Source organism: Prinia subflava, chromosome 4 (assembly GCF_021018805.1).
Source record: "Prinia subflava isolate CZ2003 ecotype Zambia chromosome 4, Cam_Psub_1.2, whole genome shotgun sequence".
In the NCBI taxonomy this organism is placed as follows: Eukaryota; Metazoa; Chordata; class Aves; order Passeriformes; family Cisticolidae; genus Prinia; species Prinia subflava.
In genome coordinates this window covers 12,194,193-12,219,969 of record NC_086250.1, presented here as the reverse complement: position 1 = coordinate 12,219,969, position 25,777 = coordinate 12,194,193, and the positions used below count along the sequence as shown (strand labels likewise).

The following is a 25,777-nucleotide window of genomic DNA, read 5'->3' as shown; positions in this document are numbered from 1 at the left end:
CCATCAGCAACACAGTAACAATACCTACTTATTTAAATGTGATGGGAGCACACCAGCATAACTCAGTAACTGCTTTTTTGCATTCCTTGCTTGAAAGAAACATTGCATAATACTACTTTAACTATATATTGTTTTCTTTTCTTTTTTTTCCACTAAGTGTTTAATTCCTAACAATACTTAATAAACATTATGAATGAGGAACACTCCCTTATCCCCATCCCTTTTACTTAGGGAAAAATATTTTTTTAAATTTGGCTCTTACATGAAATATCAAATGCTGTAGTTTATGACATAGCCAAGAAATTCATGGTCCTTACTCTTTCAATTACAAAAAAACTTTTCAATACTCTGAACATAATTGAAAGATAAACTATTTTTGACACCAGCTACTCTGAAGAATAAATAGCCCATTAAATAACAACCTTCAGTGTACATTCTACCTTTACCAGTAGAGAAGTAAAAGTGATCAGAAAAAAGCTTGAGGGCACTACAGCATAATTTGAAAGGAGAAAGCAGTGAAAAGGCCCAATTATTCTTATTGGCAAAGTAATATATCTAAAATAATAGGAGTCTTCTGAAATCAAGTTCACTTGGTATCACAACTGAAGGCACTATTATGAATACACCAATAATGGGAACACAGTTACTTGATTGATATAAATGATTTGTCAATGTTAAAAGAAGACAGAGCTAAGTGGACAGTCACCGTTTTGCTCTACATTGCTATTTCACACAAATAACAAATTGTGTGAAATTTCTCCTCAGTGAGAGGACCATCACCCCTTGGGCAGCGGATGGCTCTCAAGGTTGCTCATCAAGACTGAAGGATTCCTTACCACAAGAGACTCTTGGTAAGTGGGTAAGAGCATGCTAAACTCTGAAATCTTGATGGCTAAATGATATAAAGGGTTGATCATGTGCAGATAAACCTTCAGACATAAACTGTTGGGCAAATCTGGGACTAAGTCTGGATCCAGCTGCACCTAAACTCCCCTCTGAGAAGGAGTTTAGAATGCAAGGAGATCCCTCCTTAACATCATGACTCAGGAGGGAGGGTCTCCCTCACACTGCTGGCTGAGCCTGTCCTGTATGCAGTAAACAATCAAGTGTGCCTTGCCACTGAACCTTGTTAACCCACTGTCACCTCTGCTATCAAACTTTGGTTTTTATCAATAAACACATTGTTATTTCTCTCTTACCACTGACGTGCATGACTCCACCTGTGACAATGTAGAGTTCAACCACGTAATGCTTTTCTGGGGGCCATCACAAAACAAGACATACCTGATGTGCCAAAATATAGATATTATGGCCAACATCTTTTGGGGAGATGCCATCATCTCCATTCTCCTCCTCGTGGTCGCATTCCAGACCTTGGTTGTAGGCATTCTTCATCACATCCACCTGCAACACAAACCCAGCCAGGGAGAGATGAAATAAATGTGGTTCTTGGGGAAAACACACTGTGTTTGAACACAGCCACTTTGTTCAGCTCCAGCCTGGATGGGTGCCCTGCAGTTCTGCAACAAGAGCGAGCAGCCTGAGAAACACTGTCTGAATAAAGACAAGCTTGAAGGATTTATGAAGCTCCAAACTACCACATTTTTCATCAGCAGCCATGAGGAAGGAACAGGAATGCTGAGCCTTTGTGAGCAGGTATTGTCACAAATGCTTCTAAAACAGGCCTAGATATGGCAGGGAGTGTTGTGCAGCACTTAGAGTGCAGCCATGATCTTCCTCTTGCCAGGGCAGGTCAGACAATTTCACAGGAAAAAACACATCTAAACCAAAAAGGAAAGGAAGATCTGGGCAGGGTGCTGGGGAAATTCCAAATATTCAAAAGCCTCTTACAGGACCACCATAGGGTTCCCCACACAAGGCCTGATCCTGAGGTTGTACCCTAGGGATGGCCTCGTCCTGCTGAGATGCCATCTTAGTGGTGATGCCCTGAAAGCAGCAGGCATGGGACTCTGCCTGAGGGTAGGGATGATGCCCCCAGAATCTTCCCCAGAATCCATCAAGAATTCTCAGATTGCTCAGTCTCTGTTGTTACACAGTCAAGTCGTATTGGAAATGAGTTCCCCAGATTTCCAACCCATTTAAAGTTCCTGGAGACCTCCATAAACATCAGGGTTGTTCCAAAACACAGCAACCACTGCTTGGAGCTCTCTTTGTTCATGAGACATAAATAAATAACATACATGTATATTAAATATATTCTGTGTCTACACACACATTTCTGTTAGCACTGCTTCACAAACTGTACAAGCTTAATTTGCCAGCCCCTGACAAACTGCACTTGAAGACAGTCTACCAGAATATGATAATTTAGTTAGGAAACAATTACAGAAAAGTGCTTGGAACGGATAAAAATAATGAAGTCGTAAAGACTGAAATCATGCATGCTTGATCCTTTTAAAGTACTTTTTGTGAATTAGTACTATCCTGATACATTGTGCCACCATACGCTGCCAACACTTCTCAGCTTGGATACAGATCATTTTTAAAATGTTTTAATGACAGATTTTTTTTCAGCCAAAAGATTTATGAATATTCACAAGTTTTCTCACCAGTTCTCTTGGTCTCATGTTGAAAAGGATTCTTTCCGCATTCTCACTGTCTTGCCTGCTTTCCATAATAGCCAGCAGAAGCTTGGAGGCATTGTTCTAGAGATACAAAACCAAATTAATGCAAATTTTAACTCTCTTTCATGGATTAATGACCCTTGCATTTGTTTTAATTGAGATTATGAGGACCACTTTTTTAGTGGATAAGATTTTCAACCATTTGCATCTTTTATTTTACTGAAATATTTAATAGGGTTTTTTTTAACGTCAGCATACTGTAACACTAACTCTGTGCACTATACTGGAAGGAAAATTTTAAACACTGAAAAATATTTGACTTAAATACAGTGCTGCTGCAGACTGTGCACAAGAAGTTAAATTCCATTTCCTTTCCTTATTGCCCACCTAGCAATTTTTGCCTTGGCTTTCTGTTGAAATGAGTCTCAACAGAGGTAATTACAAAACATATCACATAAAAGGTTTTATCATTAAGGCAGGTTTCCTTCCCCTTTGGTTTTTATGAAGTCCAACTGGTTATTATTTGAAAAGCTGTAAAATAAACTGTTTTCATACACTTCCGAGACTTTGTTTCACTGCTAAATATTCCTGGGGGAATATATAAAGACAATCTTTGCTTTGCCAACTGGCTGCTTTTCACCAAGACCGCTCCTCAGGATCACACAGCGTGAGCTTTAGCCACGGTAGCCCAGTGGTGCCTCAGATTTCAGAGACCTGCCTGTCTTCCAGCTGAATCAGCTGAAGTGGAGAGGAAGAACAGTTCTGGAGCTTTGGCTGCTTCCTGGCAGAGCAGGGTTGCCTCAGGTGACCTGTCACAGCATCCCCATCATTCCCTGTTACACACTGAGCTGTTGGAACACTTGGAAGCAGGAGGCAGTCCCAAGGGAAGAGGTAAGGGCCAGAAAAATTGCCAACCCACTCTACAGCCTCATTCTGAGCTGCTTATTGCCATTATCAACTATTCCAGACAAGATTTCTCCAGTGTGCCTCAGGTAATTGGCATGGGTAGTTTCAGAGGAAAAGGGTTCATCTGCTTTTGGGACCAGGGCAAAAAGAGAGATGTTACTCCCTACATGTTCAAGTAATTTGTGTTTTAAGCAGCCTTTGTATCTCCAAGTTTTGATGATAGAGCTGAAAATATGTAGCACTAGAGGCCACAGAACAATCACACAAATTGTCATCTCCCAGTCAAACTTGTCCAACTCAGAAGCATTTCGTAAATTACAATTTGAGTATTATAGAGCAGAAACACACTAATTTCACAGCTAAAAGCCCACAGGGGTTATTCCTGGTGAGCACAGAATCACAAAACTGTGCAGGTTGGATCATAAAACCACACACTAAAGGCTGCCCTCGGAACTAAGACTCCAGCAGTCCAGCCCCTGCTCAAAGCAGCTTGCTCAGGGCAGTGTTAGGCTGAGGATTAAACACCTCTGACTGGAGGACTGAAGGATGATACTGAAGGTAAATGGAAGAAGAGTAGATTAGAATGAAGACTTAACTGGGGAATTAGAAACTTCTGGGAGAAGAGACTGGGAACAGAGACAGAAGCCAGGACAGAGAAGCCTGGGCATGAGATAAGGAACAAGAGATGAGAAGAAAAGATCTAACTGGGACTGGCTCATGGAGAACAGCACTCCAGATGATTTTTGCCATGTCCCTTTCCTTCTGTTCCCAAATCAAATCAGGACCATCCATGGGAACGGTCTAGTCAGACTCTTCACCCTGCGACCAACAGTGCAGACGTTTAATGTGCGCAGTGAACGAGAACAGGGGGAGGGAGAGGGCAGCATTTTGATGAGGATTCCTAACAGGATGATTCTCTGAAAAGCAGCATGCTTCCTTTTCTGCTGCAGACTTCCCTTACAGTGGCGACCAAGTCAGTAGTGGCAGCACTGGTAAGATCTCAAACTGAGGAGGAGGGAAGGGGCCACGAGAGGCTCCCAGGTAGCTTGGTAAGGAAAGGGAGGAAACAGGAGGAAGGCATCAGTCCACTCACTCATGGCTGAGGAGGACTTTGAAGCTTTTTTCCAGTGCAGGCAGCCCCAGGGATGGACAGAAGCCTGCTGCAGCTTCCAGGAAGCTGGGAAAGGTAGAGGGTAGGTAGGACTTGGTGTCATCAATAGCCAGCTTCTCACTACTGACCCAGCAAAAGTGCCTTGCCATGGCCTAGAACTGCAGCAGGCATTTGAGATGGTTATTTGGCTGTGTATTTCTGCACAGTTGGAGAGCCTAGGATCTGATTTCTAATCCCAAACATCAGTAAGGAAAAGATATCCATCACTTGAAAAATACAGCACAAAGTTCATAACACACTGAGAAGGTGAAAAATCAGTTTTCAGGTGCTAAAAACCAGCACAGCCCAAAGCCCTTCTACTCTTCATTTCATCTTTACTTGGGCTCTCATCTCATCTCCTCATAAAAATTTTGGAAAAACAAATTAGTGAGTGGAGCAACTAGATGCAGCTATGAGGGGAAAAAAGAAGACACTTTTCTTAAGACTCTCTGTACCCTTTGAATGACAATGTCTCTTCATCCTGTCACAGATGTGGCAGATATTGAGCTCTTACTGTGTGCCAGAGCTTACACACTGGTCAGTAAGGAAGGCCAGGGGGTCACATTTGAAATAAAAAGAGGCAGAATAGAACACTGGCCATCTGTGCACGCAGTGGACACTGCCTGCTCTGCTCACTAAATTACATGGGAGTCCACTGGAAAATATAATGCATGAAGATGTAATTAAATACCACGTCAAAAACTATGTGCAAAACAAGCTAAATTAAGATGGCATGGGAAAAGGTAACGGCATTGCCTTTCCTTTGGTTGGAGGGTGTAAGTTCAATGCACAATGTTCCCTGAAAACAGTGTCTGAGCTTGTTTGTAAGTGTAAATGTATGGGCCTGTATACTTTGAATTCTGTATTTTCACTGCAAAATTTATGTATTTGCGACTTCAAAGTTGCCTATGAACACTGACAGAGTGTCAGTGTTAAACATTACTTGGTAAACTCATTGCTTTATTATTTCAATGTGTTGCCACTCAAAATCAAAACCAGCAACTTTTTAATTTGGATCCAATTCTTGAGATCACAACTTGCCCAGCAACATGTCCAGTTCTAGTACAAAAGTGACATGAACATAATGGAATGGGTCTAGAAAAAGCCATAAAAATGATGAAGGGAATGGAGCATTTTTCATTTAAGGAGACACAGAAAGTTGTGACTGTTCAGCCTGGACGAATGGCTTAGATGGATCCTATCAATGTGCATAAATACCTGGTGGGAGGAAATGCAGAAGAAGGTGCCAGGCCCCTCTCTGCAGTATCCAGTAAGAGGGGGAAAAAAAGAGACAAAATAAAATACCCATTAAATTCTATCTACACACAAGAAAACACTTTTAAACTGTGAGAGGGATCAAACAGTGGGATAGGCTGCCCAAAATGGTTGTGGAGTTTCCAGCTGTGGAGATATTCAGCCAGACAGGTCCTGTGGTCCTGAGAAACCTGCTCTAGCTGATCCTGCCTGAGCAGAGGGCTTGGACGAGCTGACCTCGAGACATCCCTACTAAAGCAAATGACTCTGCGATTCTGCAAAATCTGAATCATTTCCACAGTCTAAACCTCTGTGATCATTCACCACAGTTTTTGCCAATTGAGTGAGTCTGAGCACAGCCAGCCTCCTGTGAACAGGGTCACACTGGTCCTTGCAGAGGTGTGTCTGAACTCAGTTTTTGGTTACTACACAGAAGAGCTGTTCTACAAGCATTTGCTAGCCTCATGACAATGATAAATCAAAATGGCACTGGAGTGAACACAGCTACATCTTTACAGAGACTGAAATTTGGACTTCAAAAGAACTGTCTGCATGTTCAAAGTTAAATGTCTGCCTAAGTGTTTTGCTAGAGGGGGGTCTGAATTACATTGCCATTCAAAAATGTAATTACAGTTATTAAAATCATATGTAAGGCACTGTTGATTCAATGTTTCATTGTACATGATATATAGCTATATTAATTATTTTATTAGACATGTATAACATTGCCAACATGATGCAATGCAGCTACCACAAAGTATTTGCTGGTTTGGGGAGGAAACAGACCATCTGCAATGGAAATACTTAATTTGGGAGGCAAGAAAAGGCAATAACCCAGGGCTCCTCCTGGACAGAGTCTACCCTGCTTGGCAGAGAGTACAACTGCAGAGCTCCCCTCTGCATGCACTGGCACACAGACAGGAGAAACTTATCTACGAGCCTGTCCAGCTCTCCCCAGAATACACAACAAAATTACATTACAAGCCCTCCCACTCCAGGCTTTGCCCTCACACTCTACACTTTGTGTTTCCCCTCAGAGGACACTGAGAAGGGAAATAAAGTACAATTTACTTGAACCTTGTTTTCAACTTTATTTGACATTGCAGGTCATCTGATGTATTATTCTTTCTCACAGCATTTTCTTCTCAAATAGTTTTTAAGAGTTCGGTATGTAGAGAGAATGCCTGACTTGTTGCATGTCTGTACGGTGTGGCTATTTATCCCTCTGGAGAGATTTCACATCCACAATACAGACTTTTCATGCTAGCTGTATCATGCCTGACTGATGGGATTTTTAAAAAAAAAAAGCTGAGGACATAGTTCCAAACACAGCAGTGGGTCAAAAGGCCTGTGGCAGAGGGCCTGATAAGGATTCAGAAGCTGAGATGAACTCTTTTGCAAGTTTTTTTTTTTTTTTTTAAGGCTTCTGTGTATATTGTGCTATGGTAAGATTAAGTAAATGTCAGGCTGCCTAGAGCTCTCCCATAGGTATGTCTTCTGTTGCTACCCAAATTCAAATAAACAAATTTACATATACTGTACCTTGAGCTGAAGCACCAAGTCCATGCAGTATTTGCCAAGAGGGTTTATGTCATTCAAGATGAGAGCAATTATAATATCAATCCCATTAGACTCATGGGTGGCTATGCATGTCTGCAAAATAAGAGAAGAGAAGGGAATGGGGCAGGGGCAGAAGGAAGGGAGGGGAGGAGTGGGAAAAAGAGGGAGACAATACACCCAGAGAGAGGAAGAGAATATGCACATCAGGAAATTTCCAAAAGAAGGACCCACAACTTAAAACACCTTGCAACAGTGATAACCTTTCAGCCAAAGCAGAACAGCCTGAAAACAAGCCACAAGAAGTGCTGGGGGAGACTTGTGTGTACAGAACTAACCCAAACATTGCCAGCAGTGAAATACCCAACTGGAAAAAAGGTGGTGCAAGCTAAAATCTACCCCCAGAGAATCCCGCAGGGCTTGGCACCAAGTGGTACAACTTGCAGACAGCAGCCCTCAGGAGCACTGCCAGATTCAGCTGAGCACACGCCAGCCTCAGACATAAAAGACAAGCTCAACTGCAGGCACAACCAAATTTGCACGCTCAGATTCTTCATTTGCCCTCAGCAGCCAGCATTAATATTGCTGTTACAGCATAAAATATTCATGAAAATCAAAGTTCTCTCCATGCATCTGGACATGTGCTGCAAAGAAGGGTATTTCTGGATACGGAATTCAAAACTGTGTTTGTGACCAGTGGTACTTCCCAAATGTCTTCTCAGCTGGAGTTCTGGACCTTCTAGGCCTTGTGCATAAGAGTCAGCTATACAAGAGCCTATGGCACTTTTTCCTCTGGCAGGTTTATGAGACAATAGGAAAGGAAAAGTCTTCCAGAAAGACAGAGGGGGAGGAAATAAAAACAGGAGCACAGAGCCCCTGAAATATATTGAATTAGACTTAGTTGGTGTAAACAAGTGTAACTCAAATCCTGAGTAACTTCCCAGCAGATAGGTCTAAGTAATAAAGTGTAATTCATCATTCCCTTCCATATCAGTGTTCCTCCAGTGCTTCTCACGTAACTTTGTTGGAGAACACATTAACTTGTGACATTATTTTCATCTCCAGTCCTGTAGCTATACTTTCTTTACAGTTGTTTTTCCCATTCATAATTGGATTAAATATGACTGTTCAAAGTTTAGTCCACTAAAGGATTTCTGTTTGTTTTTAAAATATTAACTAAAGGCAGCTGATTACCAGCAATGGCAGTAACAGCACTTTACATTTCGTTGGTGCACATTAATAAAGAAGTATTAATATTGCACATATTTCTTCAGCTATTTCTAGCATAGAGAACAGATTACTTCTGTAATTCTGCTCACCACAATTTTCCCACTGCTAATCCATAGCAAAAATTTTGCAGTTTCATCCACTGTGACGACTTTACTGCAGTTCTCTTCAGATCAAATATGGCAGCATGTAATCACATCCTTCACCTTTCTACAGCTCTTCAGCACGGCACTAAAGAGACTTTTACCAAAAATCACAACTGTGTGACTTCAAAAGGCTGCAGTGAGCAAGGCACAGGAGACCTAAATGGTCTTTAGTCTTATTCAGTTCATTACTGATATTATAATTAAAGATGCTGCTAGGTGGTATGGCAGGAGGGCACGTTAAACTTTGTGGCAGTTATGTGCAGAAAGTAAAGTAAATGTTAGCAAGGTGCATAAAGACCAGCAAAGGCAAAATGGTGTGAAAATGAAGAACATAAGTCTGTGTTTGCAATGGACTTCCAAAACTGTGACTCCAAATCCAGTCTCACAAAGTGAGGTTAAAGCCATGGACAGAGCAACATAAAACATGAAACTCTTTCCAAAAGGACTGCAAACCCTGGGAGGAAGAAGAGTTACTGCAGGAAGAGTCTGGTTTGGATTCTGACTTAAAAGGGTTGCTCAGGCCTCATGAAAGCTTGAAGCATGTTAAGTCCAGTCATAGCAGCTCCAAGTGAATTTCTGTTATCAGGAATACTGGAAGGTTTGTGATAAGCACCCAGACACCAACACTCAGGTACAGCCTTCTGCATCCAGCAGTTCTTGAGCCCTACCTGGTTCTCATGGCACGGGCCCTGGCAATATTCCGTCAGGCTTTCCAGAGTCTGGTTGACAAGAGCCACGTTCCTCTCATTGATGTAAAGCCCCAGTAAGCCCAGCCCACCTGTGGTGCTCCCACAGATGCAGTCCAAAAACTGAAGGGTCTCACAAACGAGGTTGTAATTTGTTTTATTGTTTTGATGTCTTAAAAAATTCTGGTAGGTGCAGGAAAGGAACAGACACAGAGACACACACAAATACACATATACACACACACAAAAAAAAAAAGAAAAAAAAGAAAAAAAAAAGAAGAGAGAAGTCAAGGCAAACAAAGTCTTTTTTTATGAAAACATTGAAGGATACAATTTATAACCATATGACCACAGTGTCTCAGGTACCAATGTACACTGCACTACCATAGAAAATATATTAGGCCTTAATGCAGCAATTGAGAACTATTATCTGATTAAATCATAGAGCAAGGAGGGCTTAGGAAAGTGAACTTGGCAAACATCTGCACTGGCCTTAAATCTCTTTTATACGTCCTGCAGATCTGCTCCCACCCACCCATTGCAGCTCTTCTCTTGGAAGCTGCTGCCCCACAGCTGAGCAGGTCTGGTGGCACAGTGTGGAGCTCAGCTCAAACCACCCCAGCCACAGCTGGAAGGGAGGCTCCTGCCCACAGCACTGAGGTGGATTTGCAGAAAATACACTTTGAAGAGGTTGCTATGGGGACAGTAATTTCTACCAAAAGAACAGGGACACACAGAGCATCTTAAAGCCTTCAATTGTAATACTTTGGGAAAAGGACAGTACCTAGAAACTTCCTGTGCTTTTCAAGTCTGTGGTAAGTGATCCACCAGTTGTGCACAGGAACTTTACTAACAGGGACATTTAGACCCTTCTCAGTGCCATGTGGCTGTGCTGGGATCCCTAAGAAATTCTGAGGATATAAACATGCACTCCTCCAACACAGAACCCAAATGGTTCTTGAGAGGGGTTATTTTATCCCTTGGACCAAAACCCCAACATTTCAGACAGCCCTATTCTGTAACAGGGGCCAGGCACAGGCATGTTTTTCTCCCCTTAGGAAGGTGCAGCCCCCCTCTAATAACCCCTATAAAAGCTCAGCTCAAAACACTTTACCTGGAGCTCTCGGTTGTGGTTCTCACACAGCAGCTGCAGAAATCTCAGTATTGGCTGCATGATTGCAATGGCAGGGCTCATGATTGCTTCTTCTGCAGACTTTTCTTCTGCATTTGCAGCATCTGCTCCCGAGCCCATCAGATCTATTTCTGGGTCCATTTCCCTTCTGTACACAGAGTAAGCCTTGGAGGTTGCAGAAGATGCTTCTGTTAACTGTCCTTTCATTCCCTCTTTCAGATGCAGGGTTGAATCCTTAACTGAAAACAAGACAATTTTCCTTCATTTTTGAAAGTCTTTCTCCCCATTTGATTAAACAATAAGAAAACAATAATAATGAATGCAACTTTTTCTTTGTTGGTGCCTAACTTTTCAAAGACCTCTAGGCAACTCACAAAGAATATCAAAGCAACATTCATGCAGGGATAGCACGTTCCAAAAAAACCACAAACCAGACTGAAACAGAACATTAACACAAAAAGCCCTACTATTTCTCTCCCATATACAATAAATGATGAGAACAATGGGAAGACCACAGGGTGGGAAATCAGTTCCTGTGCTTGCTCTTGTGAAATATCCCCAATAGCAGCAGCCTCTGCTTCTGCTCCTCTAAAAATATGGCTCAATATCTTTTATTGATGCAAACTAGCAGAGCTTCACTGATTTCATTAAAGCTAATTCCTCGTAGCCAACCTGAGATGGACCATAATTCAGAGAAAACCAGGTAAAAGATGCAAACTGGCAATGATTAATATTAAAGCTTATTGATCAACTCAGCAGAGCATCAGTGGTGCAGCACATGCAGTGTCAACACAATGCCCTGCTCCCCTCTTTCCCAGGGAAAATGCCCTGCTCCCCCCTTACCTCTCTTTTTGGGAACAGATATGGTGAGGTCGCTGTCATCCTCTTTCTTTTTGCTCCCCAAATCAATAGTGTTCACAGTCACAGTGGATCGGATCTCCTGCTGAGCCGCCTTCATGCGATCATACAACACTTTAAAGAACCTTTCTGACTTCTTCTGCTCCTTTAGTTGCTGGTAAGTCGAATACTGCAAAAAAAAACCCCCTTTAGATATCAATGTTCTAAGGAAGAAGAAATACAAAAGCACATTTTTTTTTTCTGAAACAAATGATGAATAATCACTTACACAGACCAAATGTTGGCCACTGCCTGACCAGTTCTTTCACGAAGTGATATACAAGGCTCATAACAAAGACTGATGATAATGTTTTAAAATTTTAGTAAAATGGTGAGCAGTGCTATTTGCAGTCTTTTAAATGTCACAATATTGTACTTGAAGTTAAATTACTTTGTGACACTCTCCATTTCTCCAGGCTTACTAGTCATGATATTCCATCTACAAATAACAGTGAAAAGTAACTTATTATGTAACAAGTGAAAGCGTGGAACATCTAATATGTAATATTATAGCTTGGATTATGTTCAATTTTTTTGTGCTACAGACAGAATTTATTATTAAATATTATTTTAGGTTATTAAGTCGAGTCCCTTAGGATAACTGTCCAGCAGGCTGAGGACCATTTACAACAGTTTATAAAGTTTATAAACAATCCCACTTCTCCCAGCCTTCTCTCAGTATATCAATTCTCTCTCTTCCCTCAATCATCTGATTTGGCTAAATCTGGGTGAGAGGGATATAATTCACAAAAAAACCTAGAAACCATAGTTTAAAGTAGATATTTTATGGGATACTGATCCTCTCAAATGGCCATTTTTTTTTTCTCTTTGGAGATTTTGATAAATGTCTCAGAGGGTTTCCAGAAAATAACTTGTTATTATACACTTAGAGGTATTATAATTTTTAATTTTACAAAGAGTGACATAAAATAACTGGGGATAATACTCACATGGCAATGACCAGAATAAAAGCAGCATGGTGCTACACAGAGAGGGACAGCTGAAAAACATTTTCTTCTGCTGAAGAGCTACTGCACAGTAATAGGGCATATTTACATTTGTATTACAGTGGTACATATTCTAGTGACAAACTTTTCACAGAACTCACAGCAAAAAGGTTCTCTTTATTTGTCTGCACACCACATGCACCTGAGAATCAATATGTGAATAAGCAGATTAAATAAGTACCTGTGTTTGCGTATTTCCACCCTCCAGCAGTGCAATACCAAGCAGAATGCCTTCCGAGAAAATCCTGTCATTCCTGGTGTTCACTATCACATCTATGACCAGCTCTGAGGCACCTTCTTTGTCCAGGAGGCATTGGATATCAAACATGGTCACCCCAGACTTATCTGCGTCTTGTCCTGAAAATCCACCTGCAAATTAGACAAATAATAAATACCATTTGTGTTTGCTTCATACACATAGATGAAAATGAACCTATTAGTAGTGATAAAGCACACAATAGCAACGTAATAAATTTAATTTTGAAATTCTGTCAGGCAAAATTCTCTTCATACAAAATAAGATTTTTGTATGAAACTGCAATGTTGGGCTCTAAGAATAAGAAATAAAACAAATCCCCAAGCCATTGTTCTGTCATGATATTCAGACAATAAATAAGTTGGAAAGGACACTGATTTGTTCACTGAACCCTTTTTTAATTCCACTGCTGCATACACTGAACTCTGAGTAGGGTCAGTACTCTGAGACTCTTTCTAAATCTGCTTTTCAGTCCCAGGCCTAATCTACACTACAGTTGTATCCTGGTAAATCCACCCTGGTTATGGGTCTGACCTTCCAGTCAAATGCTTTTGCCAACTCCTAGATCATCACCATTATCCTCACCATCATCATCATCATCATCATCATCATCATCACGTTTTCTTTAAGAACACAGACTTAAGTTAATCCAAATTAAAGGTGTGCGTTGAAGAAATTTTGCTAAATTGTATTAGCTCATTAAATCAACCAACTTTTATTATCACAGATGATCATCTTTCCTGTTATACTTCTCTAAAGATGTAACTGCACCTACTTGATTAGTAAAAATACAGTACTGCTTTAATCAGCCAGTACTACTTTGATTAAACTGATTAAAATGCTTCAGACTTTGTGATGAAGCCATACACACAGACACACTTTTTAGAGAGAACTAAAAAAAAACAAAACTTCAGTCTTATGTTTGTTAGAGAGTGAAATTTGGCATATAGGATGTTAAGACTGCAAATATTTTCAGTGTCTACTTTGAAATAGTTAAGGAGGGTAATATCTGCAAAAGTTGTCAAATCTGGGCATGCCTTCAGTGTGCACTGAAAATGCAAAATGCATTTCTGACCTGGCTCTATACCCAGCTCCAGCCTCACTTCCTATGACATCCATTATTATGGGTTTTCCAAAAACCACTCTGCAGTAACTTCCTGTGGCCTCTACAGCAGAATGATACAAAAAAATTAGATTATAATGGACCTACAGACACCATCTACTGAAACTTCTTGCCCACAGGAAGATAGGACAGATTCATCAGTCTTGTCCAGTAAAGTTGTAACAAGAACTGACACATTCTACAACCTCTGTTGCGTTGTCTAACCAGTATTTTTGTGAGAAGTTTTTCCTTAGATCTTATCAGTAAAGGATCTGGACCATGAAAAAAATTTCTTTTGTTTCCAGAAACAACATCATCTCTCTTCAAAAGTTTTCTGCTTCTCTGAATTTCTGGATGGGGATTTACTGGAACCTACTTTGGTACCTCCAAATGCACAATCTGAGACAAGTGTGTGCAACTTAAAAATAGAAGAGCCTGATACTACCTCTCTTCTAAGTGGTTACAGAACGTGTTTGATTTATTTACCAACTGAATGCCTGGAGCATGTCCAATGTGCCTATTAGAAAAAATGGTGCTGCTAATTTTGCACTCTTGAAATGATGTGTGTTGATTTACCTCCCACTTGTGCAGTTTTGCTGTAGCTGGCAGACAGGGGCCCATTCATGCCACTTCCACATTCCCCTTTAAAGTACCGATACAGGAGGATTTTCCTTAAAGTGTTGCCCTTTAAAAGAAAGATAAAAATAGAAGAAATGAGAGTTGTGGCCAATTTCCTTTGTTTGAAAAGCAAGCTGTTTAACACAGATACATAATTTAGTAGGTCATTCCATTATAATTACTAAGCACACAAGTAGGAAAGTTGTCGAGGAAAAATATCTAACGGTCTTATCTAAGAAATCCCAGGGGTAAAATTCTAAAATAGGATTGTATAAACTTTTTTTTAAGTTTGCTTTAAACTTATTGATTATAAATAAAACACTTTCACTACAGTAACTCTGACTGGCTATCTGTGAGACGCGTATATTGAAACAAGCTCCACAAATAGCCAGTGCTCTGCAGTCAGTGTGTCTGTGCCCTACCCTGCCATGGCAGCACTTTCTTCCTATTTTCTGCAGCTGAGTAGTACCACTCCCTTTCTCTGATCTCAGATAATCCAGCTGATCATCTGAAAGAAGCCACATCACATAAAATATTAAAACACAGATATGACATTTGATAGAACAGCTTAAAAAGCATTCTCTGTATTGCCTTGTTCCTTGACTTCCAAAACCACAACCAGTCAAAATTTGCATGCAGCTCTCTGAAGATCTTCTCTTTCATTTTACTTATGTTCTGCAATACAAGACACACTGGATCGGGAGTCAGGGGTACCAATTATTTGGCATTTTTATTCTGCCTTCAGTCTCCACAGAACACCTGCAGTCAATGCTCAGCTTTACAGAGGCAGCAGGTGACATAACAACTGTAGGCATATGTGTAACCTCAGATTTCACAAAGAGGAATAAGTAAGGTCTCAAGTGCTCAGCACAGAAGGAGGAAATTGGTCACTTCAAGAGTTTAGCAGTAAAACTGAATAATTTTTCCCTACTTTTACTAAACTGCTGGTTTTAATGAAAAAATTCTAAAAAACATGCACTAGAAGCATTCTCATCATTCAGCAGCTTGTCAGTGCCTGCACATTAGTGCAGCAGTCAAGTCTTCAATCAAAACATCTCTGTGGCTACCACAGACAGCAGGCAGTGGGGAAGCAAGTCCAAGGCACTCTCACACTCCCACTTCTCTGTTAACTTGGCAATATTTCCAGTGGCAGCCACAAAGAGGGGCTTCACTGCTTCATGGGCCTTGAAGACAATGGCTTTGTCCACCTGAAAGAAGTGCCAAAAATGCAGGACTTTGTGTGCTGCCTGACAACACCAACCAGCCACTCTCTCCTAGTTCTCACATTTTGATGTTTTCATTTGATTATAGTCTGTACAAAATTCCCTCAAACAGCCAAGCAAAGTCCAAGGCCTACAGTAAAATATCAAAAATTATTAATACAATAGCTGCAAGAAAAACAAGAAGCGTCACCTACAGGGAATTTACTGGGTGGATTTTTCAGATGAGGTTAATCCAGTGTGCTCTGCACTACACAGGAAGGCAAAGAATCAGAAGTCTCTAAGGAACTCACAAAGAGACAAATTTCTTCCCAGCCTGGTTGTGATGGGGTTTAATCTGGAGTGGTACAAGGTATAGTAACCAAGCTCATGAGCAATTTTAAGATGGGTAAGAGCACCAGCTCCTCCTGCTCAACATCCTGTCTCTAGCTGGGACCAAAACCTAGTGTCTCATGGCAAAGTGAATCTCATTTTCCTTGTCTCCTGAAGAAGAAAAACATATTATTGATGGGAAAAGAGTTCCCACCAGAACTAATAAACATGGACTGAGAAAAAGGCTAAAGCCCCTTTTCAAGCTTTCCCAGGCATATATATTGCAGAATCATAAAAATGTCACACAAATGGGACCACAGAGCAGAAAGCCTTCCTAACTCCCTACTAGGACCCAATCCAGAACGGGCACAGCCTTGAGGCACGATCTCTTCATCAGCAAGGCTGGCATTTGCCATAGCACTTGACTAACCACTCAGTTTGACTCAACCTCCTCAACCAGCAACCTGTGCAGTCTGTAGATGACTAATGGTAAATTATATAAACAGTCACAGTGCAGTCACGGGAAGAAACACCAAAAGCCATCTATATATAGTTAAGAATACTACCTGTGGTCACAAGCTTTATTGTTCAACCAAAACAGCCCTAATTTTATCAAGCAGAATGTTTAAAACCATAAAATAGCATTTGACTAATAAACTGAGTGATTAAGCACTGGGGTCTGATTACCTGGAAGCAAGTAACTACCAGCACATCTCATTTCTTCTTCCTGCCTTGTTACCTTCAAAACCACCAGGGGATACGAAGATGTTTCTCCAGCTGGCTACAGAAAGGGGACTCCTGCTCCACCCATATCCAAACTAAGGAACAGATTTCATTTCTTCTTCCAAGAACTCTTAATTTTTAGGATTCCTGCTCTCTCAGCCTCCCATGAATCCACACAATAGTTATAGTTCCCAGAAGCCAAAGTGTCAAGAGTCAAGGATGCCATGTTTGAAAAGCAGAACTGGGGTGGAACCTCTGCTTTGCCTGACAACTGTGTCAGAAATGCACCCCCAGGCACAACCCACATATTTGCAAACTTGGGATCTTCATCTCCTCTGTGATGACCTCAGGCAGCCATATGACTTCCATGAGTCTTGTGAAATGCATTGCCACTACAAAGAGCAGAAGAGCCCAGTCACACAAACCAGGGCTGAGAAATACACAGAGAAACGCCCCAGGAATGTACCAGAAACACCCATTGCCTCCAGCATGTGACTGTGAGACACCATCCCAGAAAAAGCTGGAAAGACCCTGCTTCCAGAAAAAGTGCTGATCCCGCTGGTGTAGGTGTGTGGGAATGCTTTTATGGGAATGCCAGCAAACACAGTCAAGAACAGCCCCATCACACGGACGGGACCAGCTGCTGCCAGGACAAGCCAGACAGCCACACCATTGATGTCCTTGGAAATGGATTCCTAACTTAGCACAGCCACAAAATTAATGCTGCCCAAAAGCAAACGATCACAGCAGCAGCATGAATAAGCAGTTTGCTGCAGCTACTACTGACACTCGTGGCACTAAAGCAGAGGCCAAAAATAAAAGCACACCAGGCAGTGCAGTGCTATCTTCCCTGACTGTGTTTCTATACGAGGCAGAAGTCCTGACCTTCCAAGCTGCATCTCTCCCCTGCTGGCTACAATACACTTTTTTTTATACCTCCTATTAGGGTATGGAAGTGACATGTAAACATCACTCAGCTGACTGCAATCCTTCCATAATGGCTAGAACATTGTATAGCTTTGGAAAAAACACGAGGAAACATAACAGTCTTATTGTTGCTGATGAATACCACTGCATTGTCCCTAACAAAAGCTAGGATAAAGACTGAGGACACAAGAAAGCAACAACTGGATATTGTTGTTGCAGTTTTAAATAGATAGGGATTGACAGGCAAAAGTTTCCAATAGGGAATAATTATTCCAGTAGGAACATGTAGACACAAACAAATTCCATTTTCTCAGTCCGTATTTCATTATACTCGTTGGTCTTTAAGTTGATTTAAATGCCCTAATACAATGGTTTATTCACTTGCCCTCTCTGAGCCTGGAAAAGGCTGGTTCCACATGAGGATGTGCCAGGAAGCAATGGCTGAGAGAGGCACCTAAGGGTTATCATGGATACCTGCATCAGCACCAGCTCTCCCTATTGCACCACCAAAACTTATCTGTCCTGCCTTATATAACTCTGCACACTCCTTAGGGAACTGGAATTTAACATGTGATGTTTCAGTGGCTGAACTAGAAGGTCTGGTGATGTCTCCTGGTTCTCACTCTGTATTAAATTAATGAAGTGGAAATGCTCAGATTATCAGTGGTTACACAGAAAAGGCAGCTACATCAAACCAGTATTTCTGTGATACAGTAAATGATGTTATGAGCATATTTCAGCATCAATCCAGGAGGAGGTATGAAAACTAGGCTTATTAAATCTTCATATTTTACAAGCCAAGTGTAAAAGAGGAGCTGTTGGGGATCTCTAGTCTACTAATACAGGTTTTCAGAAAGTTTGGAAGAGACACAAAATCCTTGAGAACTGTGAGACATGCAGTGGTACTTTTCCAAAAGTACCAGGGAGTACTTACACTTTTTAATGATATCCAACCCTGTGCCATGAGTCTGATATCAGTTTTGGGAGAGGCAAAGGAATGGCTGATTTTGCATTCCATTAACACAAAATTAAAGGAAGTTACTATATACTGATGGCAGTTTTAATATTGGTGTCATGTTGTAAAGTAATTGCCTCAATACAGGTTCACCAAAACAGACCTCCTGAAACTTCTGAAGATTATCTTCTGCTTTTCCTAATAATGAAAATATCATCCTGGAAAAGTTTGGTAAACTGTGCAGTGTGACACAATCCTGTGAGGCAAATTTTTTGATTAAGTAAGCCCAGAAGGAGAGTTATCAAATGGCTTAACAACTCAGTGACTGACAGAATTCAATGTGCAATTTAAAGCAAGAACTCATAAACAAATGTATGGGCTTCTAATGGGCAAACCCATGAAGTATGCATTGTCTGCCTCATTTGGGGCTTTTCTTAATGAAATTAAATAATACAGAAAATAATTATTAATTGTGTTTGGAAAGGACACACAAAAAAAGAGAGGACAAGATCAAGTCACCACTAACAATTTAGGCATCATTTATTAAACTGACTAGAAGTAAACAATATGAGTGTCATTATGTCCAAACCTCTGTATGTCTTAATAAAATACAGAACACACAAAAAACTGGAGGATTCTGTTCTAGGAGATCATGGCTTTGGGGAAGAATGAAAAGGCCTAGGAGAAAAATCAGTGTAAGACGAGTCCCCAGATCCCACAGTTCTGCACAGGGTAAGAAGAGCTGTTATGTGGGATTTGAGAGACTGTCTCACTGATTCACAGGCAGGGGCACATCACTGTAGCAATACCACATCACAAGCTGGCGTCCACAGCTCAAGAAGAATGCTGACAAATTGGATCAGGTTTGGAGAAGCTCCATGAGAGTGATTAGAGAATAAAACAAGCCTTTTCATCAGAAATTCAAGGCTTTCAATCTACTGAGTTTATCAGCCTAAGCATGAACTCTGTTTCTGACTATCTACATAAGAAATCTGATATAATGGATGACTTCAGTCTAAAGATAAAAGGTGCAAGACATACTGGTGAGAAGCTGAAAACAGAGAAATTCAGCTAGAAAAGTGGCAGAGGCAGCTGGGTTATTCAGTTTGTGGGTTATGAATTTTATTTTTATTTTATGTAACAGTAGTGGCATTTAGCTATTGGAACAGCTTAAGAAGAGGTGTGATAGTCTGCACTGCTGGCAGTTACTAAACCACGACTAGGTGGCTTCTCAGACAGAAACTATTTGAAGATCTTGTGGTCTACATTAGGAGAACAAGCGGGGTGACAAAAATATGTCATCTCACATAATCTATGAAGACATCAGGCCACCTTTTCCTGTAGTAAATATAGATGAGGTTAGAAGCCTGGCTTTCTATGAAGGCTGTTTAAAAGACACCTACTTCTTCTACATGTCTCTTGTCATTATTTATAAATGAAACTTCTATTCTTCTTGGTCTGAGGGGCTGCTTCAGGATGATTTTTCGGTTGTTGCTTTTGTTGTTATTGCTTTTCACTCATTTTGTTCCCTTATTTCTCTTGGAGACAAAACATGGTGGGAGAAGGAGTTTTGTGCAAGTGGCTTCTGTGAAGATACCACACGTGGTTTTATAACCCTTTAAATTATTATTCAACCTGCTCTTGAAATGCAAGATGACACCGAAATCTCTCCATCTCCAAAAGGGATCAGCTGAGGCCACGGCTACCACACGCATGGTATTGCACAAGCACCGGCTTGGAAGAGAGCCCTGAAGTCTTGACTCCTATTATGTCCACAAAGTGGAAAATTTCTGTTTTCATGATGCCAGCAACTTCCAGGGGGCTCACAAATTGGAGGAAGTTGTTTGTTTTGGGAAGTTGTTTGTTTGTTTTTACACAGAGTGAGCTTTTTCTTGGTTTTGATCTTTTTGCAAAAAGATGTTTTCATAGCCAACTGATAGTTGAAAATCATATATTTTCAGCAATAAAATATGACACCCAACAGCAGAGTTATTTCCACACTGGGGCATTTATGCACCCCAGGGAAAAAAGCACTTTCAAATATGAAGTTGGATCCAGCTGGTGTCCAGTTCTGCTTCCACTAAAATCAACGGGAGATTTGCCAGCAACTTAAGTAGGAGAAGGAGCAGACACACACTTTGCCAGGCAAATGCCTTTTATCCAAGTCTAAAAAGAAAAAAAAAAACCCAAAATATACACCAGACTTCATGACACAGTTCTCTTAGGAGAGCAGAGCTGGCCACCCACACCTCTCAGCTGTCTCTCATTAGGCAGAGACACCCCACATTTAAAATGTGCCATTGTTCAATCCTACACAAAACTGGGAGGAATCCCACTTGTCTCAGTACAAATTGCCTGCATCACAAATACTAACTGATAAACTTGAGACTGTAACTAATGCACAGATGCATGAACAGGTTCAGATTAAAAAAAACAAGCATTACCTTCTTTAAAACCAAACTACAGTTGCTCTAAAAAGGAGTTCATTTTTTCAGCAGTCTTTTAATTCTTTTTTCCCTTGCAGTTCCATGTTCCATAGAAAGCTGGAAGCTTAAATGCCAAACCATTGCAAAACAACTGCTATTGCCAGTCCATTTTCAATATGGATAGGGAAAAGAATACTGGATACACAGCAAAAAAACCCTACAGGTTTTGCCTGATTACTGTCCAGTTTTGCACCCTGAAGAAACTCAGGAAAGCATCATATTAAGAGAAAGATTTTTTTGGCAGTAACTCTAAAAAGTGTCTCCACTAGGAATACAGCAGGAGAGAAAAATTGTTTGGGTTAGTGAAAACCTCAGCATTGGGACGTTTAGATGTAGACTGAGAAGAAAACACTTGGAAAAACACAGTTTGATTTTGTAATTATACAATTTTTCTACTGGGCCATAAAGTCTTAGCAGCTGCTGATTTTTTTTTTTTTTTAGTTCAAATATCAGATCTCCAGTTATGTATATATGCATTTATATAGAGAGAGAACAAGTCTTTGCTGTGGGCAAACATTTTTGTTTATATCTGTCACTTGTGCATATAAACTGTGCACTTAGAAACCAGGTCATGTTTGCACCTCTGTAATTTTTCCTTTCATACTTCCTCCAGTACAAGACAAAGCACTGAAACACACAATAACTCAAGTTCTCCTCCACAGAAGGAAAACAATGTAAGATTTGATCACGATTATTCAGAAGCATTTACAATTGCACCATCAATAACAGACTGTAGGAAAAGACTAGATCTGAGAAGCACAATTTTCAAAGACTAAAATTATCTAACTCTTATGCTGCAGGGGGTAAACTTTCAAAGTGATGCACAGGGAGTTATGCACACAAATCCTATTATTTTTTAACAGGATTTCTGTGTGGAACTCCTTATGCGCTGCAAGAAAAAAAAATTACCCCCAAGTGCCCTAATGTGAATATTTACCAAAACAGACAATTTCCAGATGCATACTTATGAGCACTACTGTGCTTTGACGTTTTACGTGCAATTTGTAACAGGTAGCAATGGAAAATAATAGAAGTGGCCAAACACCAATTTCATGACATTATTCTCTTTTGCCATGCTGCTATTATGTTGAACTTCAAAGCCAGAGGATTTCAGATAACTGATTTACTAGCTATGGGATGCTCTGCAGATGCAGTGCCTGCCCTGGTTTGGATCAGATACAGCAGAATCTTCACCTGTTGGTTCAGGGCTTTCAAATTTGCTCAGGAGGCACTTCTGTATTTCAGTTTTCTGCACATTTTTACCTGCCAACATTTCCATTGATTTTTTGACCTCTTCCTTGTCTAGTAGTAAAGACCACAAAATCATAGAATGATAGCCTGGTTTGGGCTGAAAGGGTCAAAGGTCACCCAGTTCCAACCCCCTGCCATGGGCAGGGACACCTTCCACTATCCCAGCTTGCTCAGAGCCCATCCAGCCTGGCCTTGGACACTGCCAGGGATGGGGCAGCCACAGCTTCTCTGGGCAACCTGTGCCAGGGCCTCCCCATCGTCACAGGGAACAATTTCTTCCTTATATCTCATCCAAACCTCCTCTCTGTCAGTGTGAAGCCATTGTCCCTTGTGCTGTCACTCCAGACCCTTGTCAGGAGCCCCTCTCCATCTTTCCTGTGGGCTCCCTTCAGGCACTGCAAGGCCACAATGAGGTCACCCTGAAGACTGATGATGACACTTCTGAAATTACAAATTTGTACTTATGTCACTGCTTACCTTTGAAAGAACCTATGCACTTCCCAAATCAGGTTATCAGACTTATTTTACAATCCAGGTTATAGACTTCTGGAAATTTTTCTTTGGATTTGACATGAGTTGTGGGTAGTACTAATAGAATACTAAATGAGTACTTCTCATTGGTTCTTAATGGTTTCTGCTTTTACTGCGTACATGACATTAAACCATGTCCTCTGTCACGTTCTCCAACCAGCAGAAATGTTGACAGTTAATATGAATTATTCTGTTAGAAGTGCTCTATATGTCTATATTATTTTTTTCAAAGTGATATTAAAAGAAACTAATTCTCAGCATTCTTGCAAAATAATCAAGGGGCGTATGAATTGTCTCAAAATAATCCTAGGACCAAGTCAAAACTGACCATTTTTCCTCTAGTACCACTCACCTCTGCCTGAACACCACTATATTCAACACATGGAACTGCCAGATTCTGTCTTTCCATGATTTAAAGATGTGCTTTGGACAATGATCAGCAACCCTGCATCCAGAGTGCCCTGGGAGCCAGTCTGACAAAATGATCAACGCACCTGACACTTCTGAGAAACGCCTCTTGCATTCTTAGATGGAAACAGATACCGAATTGTTGCTGATTTCTTGGATTGTAGGCATTAAGGGGAAAAAGCCACGTGTGTATATGTGCTTGTGTCAGTCTCCAAATATACTTGTGGCTAGTGCAGAGTAAAACAGCTGGTCAAAACATATTCCAGCAGCTTCCATCTGCACAGTAAAAGAGGAACGCTGAAGGGAACCAACCTTGCAGCAGTTCAGGGCAGCAGAAATATTTGAAGTGTTATCAGTGGTTTGTGGAAACATTGTCTTAGCATCCACTTTGCTGGAAAACCAACACCAATCAGCTCCAAAAAATAATCTGGGTGTGGTCAGGATAGAGCAGGAGATGTCCTAAGTGGTGACTGCAGAGATGGGCAGATCGTCCCTTCGCTCTGCGTTCCACAGCACAGCAGGGAAAACAAAGCCTCCCCCTCCTTTTCTAAACAGAGGAGAACAACTCCCACCTGGAACAAAGCCAGCTCCTGCACTGGTTTCACTACATCTATGAAATTAGGTGGCATTTCAGACAAACAGAAAAGTAGAGCAAAGTTAGACAACACTACGAGTCTAGCGCTTTATTAGCTATCCATTTTGACAGGGATAATTTGAAAATATTTATAATTCATGTTCCCCAGTTAAAAACAAAACAAAACAAAAAAGTAGTAGTAGCAGCTTGAATAAATTTCCAGTAAATTTGATCAGGAATTTTCTATTCATGTCAACTCTCCCAACTGTATAATCCTTCTCAGGATGATACCAGGATGATAGCTGGCACCTGAAGTTCAGCACCTAAAGTTTTGTATGAGAATTCCAGTTTACATTAGAAGAGAAGTCCAGAACAAAATCAACCACCCCACCACCATGCTAATTTCTACTGCTCCTGGTCCTGGGAATAGTACTTGAAAATGTGAAACCCGTGTGGCCAGACCAAGAGGGCCAGGAAAAAAAAAAAGAAAAGAAAAAAAAAAAAACCCTAAAATATGTTGATGGGGTTTTGATTGTTAAGAAACCAAACCAAAGTAGTTTCATCATTTCTAGGAGCCTGACTCATGACTTTGATTGCCAGAGGTGGCAAATATCAAATAAATATTAAGCAACCTCCTCTGGTAGATTTGTTGATTTTTGTCAGATCCTTCTGCCGACTCTCAGCAAGGACACAGTTGCTGACACTTGGCTGTCACCACAAGGAGCCACATCTCCTCTTCCTCAAACAGCAAATCCACTCCTAAGTAGCTAAAAAATAATGGCAATACAGGATTAGGAGGTAAAGCCACACCAGAAGGAAAGGACCTCTTGATCAAGTATGAGAAATAGATCATCTTGTGACTAAAACGATGTCATTCACGATCTGAGCTCCTGTTCCTGCCCTGGCAAAGGCTGTGCTGCCACAGAGAGGAGCTGGGCTCTACAATATCCCTGGTGCTGAGTTCCTCAGGAGGCTGGAAAAAAGGCCTTTGGTAGGTTTACTCCTCAGCAATGAGTAACCAGGTCCTGGCTCAGACCCTGGGCTAGGCCAGGCTACCTCATCTCCCATTAATGCCATTCATAAGTGAGCAGGCCAAGCACCTCTCCAGGCTCATTCAGGGATTATCCAGGATTTTCCCCATAATAATTTACTGATTCACAAACCTGCAGTGACTCAGTGATGGAGCTGGTCTTTCCTGACATATCTGAACTTTTTATGACAGAGCTTCTCTTCCAAATGACAGACAGACATTCTGATTTTTGAAGGCAACTTTTGCTAGGAAAAAACTCTCTGTTTCCAAAGCAGTTCTCAGTCCTTTTAAATTAGAGACCAATATTAGCTTTTCACTCTTGGAGTCTAAAATTTCATGAATTCAAACAAATAAACCCAATAAAATCCTTTGAAGACTGCCATGGAAATAATTCTGACTTTGTGCAACACTGCAGCAGAAGGTTCATAAACTATTTCTATTAGCCAAAGTTGCTGCAGAAAACTGAAACGTTGTATTAAGAGAGTAACATTTTTTATTTTAATAACTTTCAGAGATATATTTGCTGTCACACCAGAGCTCAATAGTGTCTTAGCTGTCATCTTATTTCAGGAGAAACAACAATTTCTAAAAGCTAAATTTCCCAAGATCAGGAAAAAGTTATCTTCTATGCTGAACAGAAAAAAACCCAAAAACATTGAAGCCACTCCATAATTGATTGAAAAAAATGACCAAAATTTGCTTGAAATTAAATCAGCTGTTCGAAGGTACAGACAAGGGGGAGATGAAGTCACATTTTCATCAGCCTGTCTCAACTTTTCATATGCATGTTTATATAGAATTTAATATGCAAGCTGCTCACCCATAATATTAACTTGC

At 40.8% G+C, this 25,777-nt stretch overlaps 1 protein-coding gene across 3 annotated transcripts in view; it reads right to left on the bottom strand.

The window, feature by feature from the left end:
- Positions 1–25,777, bottom strand: part of ITPR2 (inositol 1,4,5-trisphosphate receptor type 2) — a 243,137-nt gene that overhangs the window by 63,450 nt on the left and 153,910 nt on the right. For all 3 annotated transcript variants that reach the window (XM_063395504.1, XM_063395502.1, XM_063395503.1), the window contains 8 exons: positions 14,482–14,590; positions 12,729–12,916; positions 11,487–11,670; positions 10,626–10,882; positions 9,494–9,694; positions 7,438–7,548; positions 2,571–2,666; positions 1,285–1,404 (listed from right to left, as the gene is read on the bottom strand). In XM_063395504.1, coding sequence (XP_063251574.1) covers positions 1,285–1,404; positions 2,571–2,666; positions 7,438–7,548; positions 9,494–9,694; positions 10,626–10,882; positions 11,487–11,670; positions 12,729–12,916; positions 14,482–14,590 — 1,266 coding nt within the window. The remainder of the gene's footprint in view (positions 1–1,284; positions 1,405–2,570; positions 2,667–7,437; positions 7,549–9,493; positions 9,695–10,625; positions 10,883–11,486; positions 11,671–12,728; positions 12,917–14,481; positions 14,591–25,777) is intronic.